Source organism: Dufourea novaeangliae, unplaced genomic scaffold (genome assembly GCF_001272555.1).
Source record: "Dufourea novaeangliae isolate 0120121106 unplaced genomic scaffold, ASM127255v1 scaffold28, whole genome shotgun sequence".
Taxonomy (NCBI): domain Eukaryota; kingdom Metazoa; phylum Arthropoda; class Insecta; order Hymenoptera; family Halictidae; genus Dufourea; species Dufourea novaeangliae.
The window spans coordinates 85,411-96,850 of NW_015373917.1; the positions used below are offsets into that span (position 1 = coordinate 85,411).

At 39.1% G+C, this 11,440-nt stretch overlaps 2 protein-coding genes across 3 annotated transcripts in view; one reads left to right on the forward strand and one right to left on the reverse strand.

Annotated features, from left to right (window-relative positions):
* LOC107194354 (IQ motif and SEC7 domain-containing protein 1) overlaps positions 1-3,583 on the forward strand; it is a 68,595-nt gene extending 65,012 nt beyond the window's left edge. For both annotated transcript variants that reach the window (XM_015583968.1, XM_015583969.1), the window contains exons 4-8: positions 116-475; positions 599-972; positions 1,050-1,705; positions 1,817-2,158; positions 2,289-3,583. In XM_015583968.1, the coding sequence (XP_015439454.1) occupies positions 116-475; positions 599-972; positions 1,050-1,705; positions 1,817-2,158; positions 2,289-2,560 (2,004 nt within the window). In that variant the 3' untranslated portion in view covers positions 2,561-3,583. The remainder of the gene's footprint in view (positions 1-115; positions 476-598; positions 973-1,049; positions 1,706-1,816; positions 2,159-2,288) is intronic.
* A 3,227-nt stretch (positions 3,584-6,810) lies between these two features.
* LOC107194261 (puff-specific protein Bx42) lies at positions 6,811-9,299 on the reverse strand. The gene is made up of 8 exons (XM_015583853.1): positions 9,238-9,299; positions 8,755-8,908; positions 8,513-8,680; positions 8,135-8,442; positions 7,929-8,064; positions 7,601-7,859; positions 7,145-7,517; positions 6,811-7,021 (listed from the first exon to the last, which is right to left on the reverse strand). Exons 1-8 carry the CDS (start codon positions 9,249-9,251, stop codon positions 6,811-6,813), a joined length of 1,623 nt encoding a protein of 540 aa, XP_015439339.1. The 5' UTR covers positions 9,252-9,299.
* Between the last annotated feature and the right edge of the window lie 2,141 nt (positions 9,300-11,440).

An 11,440-nucleotide genomic window follows, 5' to 3' on the forward strand; every position in this document is an offset into this window, starting at 1 on the left:
ATAATGGTGCCTATCCATTTCACGTTTAGCAGCGTATGTGTCCGGTGACTAATGAAGCAGGAGTATAGATGCAGTGTTGATTATTCAACGTTTAAAAAGTGTAATTCGTTTGTAGGAAGCACTCTGTGGTCTCAGGCAGGAGACACCACCGCGAGACCTGCTTCGAACGCCCTGCACATCCCCATCGACGCCTCACAATCTTCAAACGCCGGTGTCTCAGAATTGGAGCAATACCTCCCATCTGGGCTCCACTGGTAGATCGAGGGGCTCAGCGAAAAAGGTTCCACCGGAGGTGCCTAAGAGAACATCTTCTATTACCTCCAGATCTATGGAGCCTCGTCACAATGGTCTCAGCAAAAGCGTGGAGAACGGTAGTCTGAGCTCTGTGCAGAGCTCTGGCAGCGATTCCACCAACTGCGAGAGCTCCGAGGGCGATGCCCAAAGAGGATCACCTGTCTGGAAGCATAAAGGAATCGTAAGTGTGGCCTCTTCGTTCCCTTCGAATTATCCTTTGATATTTATGGCTGATTATAAAGATTTTGATAGCAGTGAAAACGTTAGAATACATTGGACCGAACGAAATGATCCATTTTTTCAGTCAAGTTCACCAGAGCATCAGGATTGCGCGAACCATGTCACAGACTCGACCACAATAATGAACAGCGTGAAGGATCTCGGTCACTCTCATGCCAGTTCTGGTTACCAGCTTCCAATGATGGACCATCAAGAAAACATGTCTCAGACCAGCTACAAAGTTTCGGAAACGGTCAGGAAACGCCAGTACAGAGTAGGCCTAAATCTGTTCAACAAGAAACCGGAACGAGGAATCAGTTACTTGATTCGAAGAGGATTCTTGGAGAACAGTCCCCAAGGCGTTGCCAGATTCTTGATCAGTAGAAAAGGGCTGTCTAAGCAGATGATTGGAGAGTACCTAGGAAACCTACAGAATACCTTCAACATGGCTGTGTTAGAGTGAGTATATATCTAGATAGTAAAGGAGGAACCCATTTCCCGATCAGAAGTCTTCATTCACTAATGCAATTTTACAGATGTTTCTCACAAGAGCTGGATCTTTCCGGGATGCAGGTCGACGTCGCCCTGAGGAAATTCCAGGCGTACTTTCGTATGCCAGGCGAGGCCCAGAAGATAGAACGACTGATGGAAGTGTTCAGTCAACGTTATTGCCAATGCAATCCCGACGTGGTAACCAGACTGCGATCGGCAGACACCGTCTTCGTCTTAGCCTTCGCGATCATTATGTTAAACACCGACTTACACACGCCTAACTTGAAGCCGGAACGTAGAATGAGGCTGGACGATTTCGTGAAGAATCTTCGTGGTATCGACGATTGCGGGGACATCGACAAAGACATTCTAGTAGGCATTTACGAACGCGTAAAGGAGAACGAATTCAAGCCCGGCTCGGACCACGTGTCCCAAGTGATGAAAGTCCAAGCGACGATCGTTGGAAAGAAACCTAACATGGCGTTACCGCACAGAAGATTGGTCTGCTATTGTAGGCTCTATGAGATCCCCGATATTCATAAAAAAGAGAGACCTGGTGTGCATCAGAGGGAGGTGTTCCTTTTTAACGACCTTCTGGTCGTAACGAAAATCTTGAGCAAGAAAAAGAATAGCGTCACTTACACGTTCAGACAGAGCTTCCCTCTTTGCGGAATGGTCGTCACGCTGTTCGAAGTTCCTCGTGAGTTGAACGACGCTTACGTCATTTGTTAGAAAAATACCCTGGAATACGCTTGTTAGTAGTGTATTATTTTCACGCATTGATTTTAATAAATTTTTTGTCCGTCGCCAGATTATCCGTACGGAATTAGACTCTCTCAACGCGTGGATGGTAAGGTGTTGGTCACGTTCAATGCCAGGAACGAACATGACAGATGCAAGTTCGTGGAGGATCTCAGGGAATCTATCAGCGAGATGGACGAGATGGAAACCTTACGGATTGAGACGGAACTGGAACGACAGAAAAGCAGCAGAAGCGCCAGAGGTGGCGCAGAGAACAGAGACTCTGGCGTGGCGGATGTCGAGATATGTCCTTGCCCGGGACCTTGCTCCGACAGATCGGAAACCACCGACATGGACACGCAGTTGAAACGCTCTGCGCTTAGCAATTCCCTTCTTGACATACACGAACAATGTGGGTAAATTCTTCTACTTGTTAATATATTCTTAATCCGGCATTGAATTGCAAGCATTTACAATTTCATATTTCTTTAACCATTTTAATTTTTTAACCTCATGTGCCGTTTCTCTTGGTCTGTTCACAGTCGCTGGTGAAAAACCGCAACGCCGTGGAAGCGTGGGCTCGCTAGATAGTGGTATGTCCATTTCATTTCAATCTACATCTGCCAGCTCAATGAGCCAAGGCATTAAACATCCTGGACAAGTTCATCCTATACATCCAGGGGCTACTGTCCCCGGTGGTGCTAAGGGACTGGCTCAGCAGCCATCTTTTTTAGGGGGTCTATTCGCCAAACGGGAACGAAAGTTATCGCAATCGGAGGAATCTGGACCCTACAGTCGCACTACGGAAGTGTAATATATCCTTCCGATGGTACCTAGGGGATCTCTGTACGTTCAGTTCCCTTCTAGTACGTTCCACGATTTTCTCAGATTTTGTGCACAGTGGACACTGTACGTGATAATGTACTAAACGTGTAAAGAGTGTACTAGTCAGAAGAACAAAAAGCAACACTTTCTGTGCGCCCTCTGTATTGTTTTAATATGGCAAAGAAATATTCTGTACACACAAAATTGATTTTTATGGTATCCTAATTCAATATCGATTAGTTCTCAAAGTTGGTACGCATTAAAGAAAAATGTGTACATGTATGCATACATTATTAGAATACGCGATATATTACAAAAATTTCTTTATGTATCATCAGTGTAATAGTACTGATACAATTCCGATGAATACATAACAAGCAATTGACAGCAATACGGCTGTTCTTAGGTGGGAATTTGTTAACGAAAAAGATATAAATATTCTAGAATCCATTGGAAAGTTCATAACAGTAGTACATAAATATATAGTAAATTCACAACTCGAAGCACAATTCCTTGTTAAATTATCGATAGTACACCCTATATATGTTTAGTATATTATTACACGCGATGAACACGAACGTAGTGTGCAGAACTTGGGACAGATGACTTGAATCTCGTGCAGTCAATTCCTGAAATGGAATTCTATTGCTTTCCTTCAAATTCGGATGGATCGTACGCAGACCACGGTTAACGTTACGCTAGGAGGGCCCGATGTTACGTCTGGGAACTAGAAGGACGAAGATAAGTTACCTATTGGATGAAAGCAGTGGAAGAATACAAAAGAGATTACAAATGCCTAAAGACAACTGGTCAATCGATGTAAATTTATCGGATTGGGCAGGATCCAATCGTGGTGACTTAAGAGAGAGAAAAAGAGAGGGGGTGGGAGGGGAACGAGAGAAAACGAGTGAATGTAAGAATGCGAGAACGAGAGCGAGCGAGAGAGAGAGATTTGTCAAGGTAAACAGTAGGATAACTCCTACTGACAAGTGTATAGTATTTATTGATCCAAAAAGGTCGAGATCGATCCGTTCTTTCTAATGATATTTATAATTTCCAATGTAGATAATTTCGTTCAGCGTATGAACTCCATGAACCACAGTTTTTTTTTAAATATTACCATAATCCCATAAGGAAGAATGGTAGAAAATGAAAAGCATTTCATGGAGAGTGATCGAGTAATGTCGTGTTTTGCAAGTATTGTCGACGTAACTATACTTAAAGTGATTGTACATAATAGACATATATACATACACACACATCTATATATATATATATATATATATATATATATATATACATATACATATACATATACACATAACGATAATTGTAATAATTCTAATGATGATATTGTAACAAAATTGTAGCCTAAGGAAACAATAAGCAATCCCTCTCAGTGTTAGGTGCATGTCGATGTCTAACAAGTTTTTAATATCTCAGCAGTGGAAGTTTGGATGTAGCAGTGATGGTAAGCATTAACATTTAAAAATGAAAAGATGAAAAGAGGCGTTTCTCATTGTTATATTCATCTATAATCTTTTTGCAAGTAGTTCTGCTTGTGTATTTGAACTCGAACAGTCTTCTCCATAGGAACGTATTGGTAAAAGAAAAAGAAGAAAAAAAAAAATGAAAACTTGTCACTCGCATAAATTGGTTTCTCGTCTTGTAGTTACGTAGACAACTTTCAGTATCGTGTTTAGCAACATTGTAAGGATCAGCGCCGCCAAGCCTTGAGCGCTTTCAAAAGGAAGAGGACAACCCGTATGCCTTATATACTGCCACAATTAAATCGAAGACGAGAAACTGACTAGCGAGTCTGCGAATGATATTAGTGGAGAATCTTTTAGAGTCGAAGAATTACATGGAGAACTGAATATTGTATATATATATATCTATACACCAGCGATTGCAATATCAAATGACGAATTCAAAGGAATATACCTTGATTTTAAATTCGAAACGAGGTAATTCAGTGCAGTCCGTTACACTGCAAACGAAAATTTTGTTTCGGACTTTGGGAGTTACTTTTTTGCGGCGTATCACCCAACATTTTGAACGCTCTCGGGAAACACTCTTGCCTTAGTTTCCTAATCGGAGTCCATTGTCCTACACGTAAACCTTCAGCTGTCGTCGCGAAACACTAGCTTCGAAACATAAAAGCTTATTTTCCCGCACAAAATTTTTTAGAGAGAGAAACTGTCATTTGTATTTCTCATGTAAAGCAATAGCTTTACCAGCGCAGTTAAGTATTTAGATCTATCAATCATTACATTCGATACAGAACGCTGTAGCTGCTATAGTTTAGATAAAAATCTTCAAGATAATTGAGTGTTGTCCAATATGGGGAAAGGATAATGTAATATTCTGATGCACGCAGTACTGTTTAACCTATCATTTGCAGCTGAAGGACAAATTGAGTAAACAAGAGAACTCGTGTAGTTGAAAAAATGTTCATTATTAAAAGTGTAAATGTACATAGGCATCCTCCCATTGATCCGTAAACGGTCCGTAGTCTTCAGCGTTAATAATTCTAGTCTTTCTCATCAGGAGAAGAGAGAAACGATTCAACAGAACTTAAAACGTGTTGAGAGATGAATATTGATGTAGCTTGTAAGGGTGTGGATACAATAAGGATGTAAAATCGATCGATGAATTAACGAATTAAAGAATATTTGTCTCGGCGATTGACCTTATAGGATCGCGTCAATTTGCATAAATTGTTCGTTCGGAAATACTGGAAAGGAAATCACTCAAGGAGACTTCCCACTTGAAGAGAAGGAATCACAGTAATTAAAAACGTGATTGGTTTTTTTTTTAACTTTTTCTTTTTATTGATGTTTACAGATATGAATCTACTATGATGTTTAAAAGATATAATTTCGGAATTCAGGGAATACATTTTGGACACGCTGAATGTTACTAAAAACAAAGAAATTCGAGTTTTTTTCAACTCTCCTAAAGTGGGAAAATCCCCGACACTTTAACGGAAATTCTGTGATAATCATATTACGAACGAAAAAGAAAAGACTGATTAGAAAGACCGCCTCTAAGTCGCCGTGTTTTACAGGGAAGTTCCCATGAAAAGTGAAAACGTTTCTCGTGGTCTCGCCCTTACTCTTTCTTTTTTTTTGGCACACATCACAATGACTGGAAAAAACAGCTTCTGTCGGCTTTCAATTGTCGGGACGAGGGAACACGAGGAACAAGAACAACAATAATTTACACGTCGGTGTTTTCCAAACTTGTTACTGTATCCACTATTTCGTTTTCCATGATTAACTTTTAACTAGTTAGCTTATCTACTTCGAACTTGTCTGTAGAATCTTATGTGCACAAAAGAGAATAAAATGTATAGTTAGCTTTGAGCAAAATTATTTTTGTAATGTTTCTTGATTAACAGTTTGGAACTCACGGGAACAAGTGAAATCGATCGTACAACATCGAAGCAATACAACGTTCTGAAATACGTAATATCACAACACCGAATTATCGCGAATCTACGGTGACTAGATTCGATTCAATTTGACGCGATCTTCGGGGAAAACAAATGTAACGACACGCGCCTCCCACGCGTGTCATTAAACTCGGCGGATTCTATCATTTGATGAGAAAGTAAGATTAACTATGTTATTACTAAAAGATAAAAATTGCTCCCCCTTCGAAAGTATCGCTTCCTTTGTTAATCTAACGAACGCTGTATGCACATTGTGTTAATAAAGAACTATGAGTCTGAAACGTGAAAACTGTAACAATTACAAGAAATTTTCAGGCGCAGAAAAAACAAGGATTTTATTAAAATTTAGTAAGTCTACTACCTTTTACTGAACATATTTAGAACATAAGTAGCAATTTTATATTGGTTTGGTGGATCAAGAACTTAATTACATTTTCAAATGCTCTTAGGTTATTCAAATTCTATTACGTGCTTCTCATTTTTGTTATTAAGGCAGTCATTGGTCGTGACAAACCAGTTACCCTCTCCCTTTTACTAAATAATAATTTATTTAGCAGTAGTTTTGGGTACACTCGCATGTCTCTTCTGAAGATATAACAAATAATTATCGTACAGTGACAAGATGTAGAAAAGAATACGATTTTATAGATTCTAAGGCAATTAGACTTGAACCTCGATTTTTAACTCCACTAATTGTAAGTTAAAAGGTCTCTACACATTTAGAAGGAGATAATTAAGATGCTCATTATAAAATGACAAGAATAGTTAAACAATAAGAAAAGCTAGTGTTTCCTTCGCTTGTCACGATCATCTCTTCGTTGCTCGCGTTCTTCCTTCCGCTTCGTGGCAGTAGTTGTAGAACTGCTGGCGCGTTTGGCCTGTTTTAAGAACTGATCCAAACCAAATGGATCTTCTTCATCTTTCTCAAATTGCACTGGTCCAGACCGAGTTGCTGATCTGTCAGTTCCACTGAATTCTTTGTCCGGGACAAATCTAAGACAAAATTTTTTATTTTTTTCAGAAACATCTCACTCCTGTTACTGCTTGCTCTACACTTAAGCTTGTCCAATTATGGCCTATGCAACCTGAAGTACTGAAAAACCGAATCTAACAAACCTGTTTGTTTTAACGAGTTTTTCCAAATCATCTCCATAAGTATCCTTGTCAATGCTCTTACTAGGACGGTATATGTGCGAACCAATGGAATTTGAATCTTTCCACGGTTTATCGTAAACATTGTATTCATCGTCATGCCCATAACCACTGTCCATTCCTTTGGTTGTATTGAATAATCGCTGATCGAATTGTGCCTCTCCGGTATTCGGAATGCTCTTTGCTGGCAAACCAAGTGCTATTTGTTCGCTAATGTCACGTTCACGTTCACGTTGCAATCTAGAACGCTTATCGGGAGCAGCACGCGCCAAATTTCGTTCACGAGCACGGTCCTTGTGTCGTTCCTGCCTGAGCTGGTCTCTTTCCCAATTCCATTCTATAAAGATTCCATTTAATATAATTTAAATAATCAATTTTATGCGGTACTGTTTGATAAATACATAAATTTTCTGTACAGACCTATCGCAGCAGAGGATTTCAAACCAGCACGTTCCTCTCTGGCTTTTTGCGCAAGTTGCCTCAAATGATCCTCCTTCTTTTCCTTCTCTTTCTGAGCCAGCTTCTTCTCCAGCTGTGCTCGCATCTCTACAGCCTCACGGGCTTTTCTGTCAGCAATGTAAAGAGCTTCAGCTAGCTTGGCGAAATTTTCATTTATGTGAACTTGCTGTAAACCGCGACCGTCCGCAGCTAAACGTTTATCCAAGGGAATTGTGTAACCCTGAAATCAAAGTACTACTTAGCGAAATACTGTACGGAATTGTTGCTGAAACAAATTCGTTGATCTCACTTTAGCGTTCTTCCAATTACTGATACAAGGTGGTATTTTCCATTCTTTTTGTTCTTTCACTGTGACTTTCCTTGTAGGTGAGTGCATAACTGGTGCCGGAGGTGACGGAGGACCTCGTGGTATTTTCTTATTAATCCTATAATTAAACGATACTGAATTACTCAATGTCTCACTCATCGGCGAGTTAAGACTTCAAAGTAACTCACTTGAATTTTGGTGGTTCTAACGGATCTATCTGAGCTTCTACCATTCTGATAACTCTCTGCTTGGCACCAGAGTTAAAGGATTGTCCTTGTTGCGATGGTGTGTATCGAATATACTGAGCTGGTGCTTGTTTCTCGGCGCATCTAACTGGCATCGCTGCGGCTATCTTTGATCTAGTTATCTTTTCCAAAGCTTTCCTGGTTTTTTCTGTGAGTTCATCTATTTCTTCTGTCGGAGGACGCTGTAAACTAGGATCCTCTTCGCTGGTTATTTCTGACGGTAGTAAATCGCTCAATTTGCTGTAGACAATCTGTAAACATCATAAAGTATTCAATAGTAATGTATGAACTTGATCGATGCAGTAAAATTTACTAGATTACCTTATCTTTGGAATGACCTTGCCTAGCAATCATGTCATACTTTACTTTCCCATGGGCATCTAGCTGAACTGCCAGAGCATTGCTTGTAGTTTCTTTTCCTTTCACTCCCATTCCAAGTGGATACTGAGCTACATGGATTTCAGGGAATGCCCCACCGTCTCCAAAATCCTATATATACATTGCACGAATCTTTAATAACATCACATAAGACAACCATATTAACAGGTGTAAGTGAAACTTACTTCTGGATTCCTAGGTACCCATCCCTTACGTTGCCCATAGGGAGGAGCAGTAACAACTGCTTTGACCAATGCAGACACAGGCCTCTGCCGTAGCTTCTGTTCCCGTGCTTCATCTTCTCGATCCCACACCACCTGCGATGGTGCAGGTAATAAACTGCAAAACCAATAGAGATTACGAAACAATGTTAAGATTTAACATTCTAGTGCAAAAATAATGATAAGTAATATACTCTAGAATTATCAGACACTGTAAAGATAGTATCTGCCATGACACAACATGTTAAAAAGTATTTGAAACTGATGCACAATACATTATTATTTTAGTTCAACACTTGCATATAACGCTATCAAAGTAAACTGACTAATATGGCCTGTAAACTGTCATTAATTAATGCTTTGTAATGAACAACGCAGATGTTCTGGAATGTTTTATTTTATGCATGGTGAGTAAAGAAATTTGGAGTATTTATCACAAACACTAACCTTGCCAGCGACATTTTCTTACATACAAAACGGATTAAGTCGTCCACTTCCCGTCCTCCAGCTCAAACGTTTACGTATTCATCACACACGAATATAGCAATCAAGAAAGTGCATTCCAATTCGTTACTAATAAATTTCCTAGACATGACGTTCTAAAATGTTCCTAAAGAGAAATATCCCTAAAGAGAAATACCCGCACCTCTTGCATAATGATGTTATCCTAGTAATGATGTTCGTTTTCGAGGTTTCGAAAAGATTTCTCAGCTGTAATCGAACTCATTGCCAACAATATCTACCTACCTATGTTTTGTATTAATTCAGCTCGTAGCTTGTCTCGCTTGCCTCTCGGATGAAGTCAAGAATACCTTATATTTTAATTAAACTATTCCTAGTAGATTAATTGAACAAACGTATTCAATTGGCGTTACTAGATCGAGGGAATTGAGACAAAAAATCGGATGGTAGTGGAAGAAAGTAATATAACCATGTGTGCTGCTTCCAATGAAAGAACGAACCTAGATTAATACTTTCTATTAGTTGAGAAACAGAAATCAGAAGATGGTAAGTTAAAATTCCTGGTGATGGGAAAATACGAATATATCAGTAATTAGGTGCTGAAAATGAACGTCGTTGGTCTCCAATTAATCATAAATTAATCTCAAAACTTCATAATTAAAAGAATTATTTCTGTCAACAGCAACACTACTGACAGAAATAATTCTTATCATTATGGAGTTTTTAGAATTAGTTCCAATTTCCGCCACCAACTCGTGGGGGCGCTACAAAAGGTTTCTTAAATCTCCTCCTTTTTCCCGCGTTTTCTTAAAAGTTTAAGGATTAATTATATTGCTATTATTTATTATTTCTTATTATTTTTTTGGTAAATTGATATCAGGAATAGGAGTGGTGATAGTGCCGGGATTAATAAATAACCCATATGCATGACTTGACTGTTTTTTATTCAAGAAATCGTAAAACAATATACAATTTGCAATGGGACTTGTGTAGATTTAACAATAGCCTTAAATACTACTTATATATGTATACACATTCCTGCACACTGATTCGCCGCTTGTCTAGTGTAACCGTTTCTCTCTTAGCACAGATTGTGCTAATCCAGTACTTCTTTTTACCTGTTCCCCATACTCCCCTTTTAGCTACCTGCGCCTACTAAGAACGCTGTAACATAGAACATGCTGTTATGAAATGAATGCAAAGTTTGCAGCCATCGATATTATGTTCGGTTTAGTCAGTCTATTAATTATTTAATCGTAATTACGATGTGAAGAATATGTAATGATGATTTGAAAAGTGAATATGTCATTAATTATGAGGTCATAGAACGACTGGAGCATGCTAAGGGACACCGTGTATGCTAAGTGGGGTCATAGAACCCCAGGAAGACACGCAAGAGACCCCTTATGGTGAGATCGTGGGGTCACAGAATCCCCACAGGTGGCGCCAGAGACCCCGTGTCGTGGACCGTGGGGTCATAGAACCCCCGGAGGAGGCGCCAGAGACCTTGTGTGTGTGTGGAAGTGGGGTCATAGAACTATTAGAACTGTTGCTCGTACGGAAGCACGCACAAGTGTCAGTCATATTTCGACAGTTGCACCAGCAACATTCGACCGAGCTAGAGAGTTGTACGAGCAACAGCGATAAAGGATCACGTTTCAAACGTGTACTGACGCAAGCCATTTCATTACCGTTCATTGTCCCGTAATCCACGTGTAGTAACAACTGATTGAATCCGGCAGAGGACTACTGCAAATTATTACAAACGTCTATCGTATACCACCGGTAATCAAAATTGCGGCGACAAATTTATGAAACCTTTATGAAGTTTTGAAGACTGTACGGAAAACTTGCAAGTGACAGAGGAGGGAATTATTTGCGGCATATAAGTTACAATATTTTATAAACCTGAATAATATCTAAGCCTACTTTTTCCGAATTTATATAAATATCATTACAAGTATGTTGTAGAATCATATAGATAAGTAGGATTTAAGTAAAATAAGTATCTAAGGGCACTTTTATTGAATCTATAGAAATATTATTATAAATATATTGTAAAATCATATATGTAAGTAGTACTTAAGGCAATTGTTGTTAAATTTATAGAAATACTATTGTAAATTGTATATTTTCGTACGATTTTTTCAATAAAAAACAGTTAAATCATACATATGCATTATTCATT

Excerpts from the sequence above, each read along its gene's own strand:
- LOC107194261 (XM_015583853.1), bottom strand. Across the intron at positions 8,681-8,754 it reads GGGTACCTAGGAATCCAGAA|GATTTTGGAGACGGTGGGGC; the intron begins GTAAGTTTCACT and ends ATGTATATATAG. Across the intron at positions 7,860-7,928 it reads GTAATTGGAAGAACGCTAAA|GGTTACACAATTCCCTTGGA; the intron begins GTGAGATCAACG and ends CTTTGATTTCAG.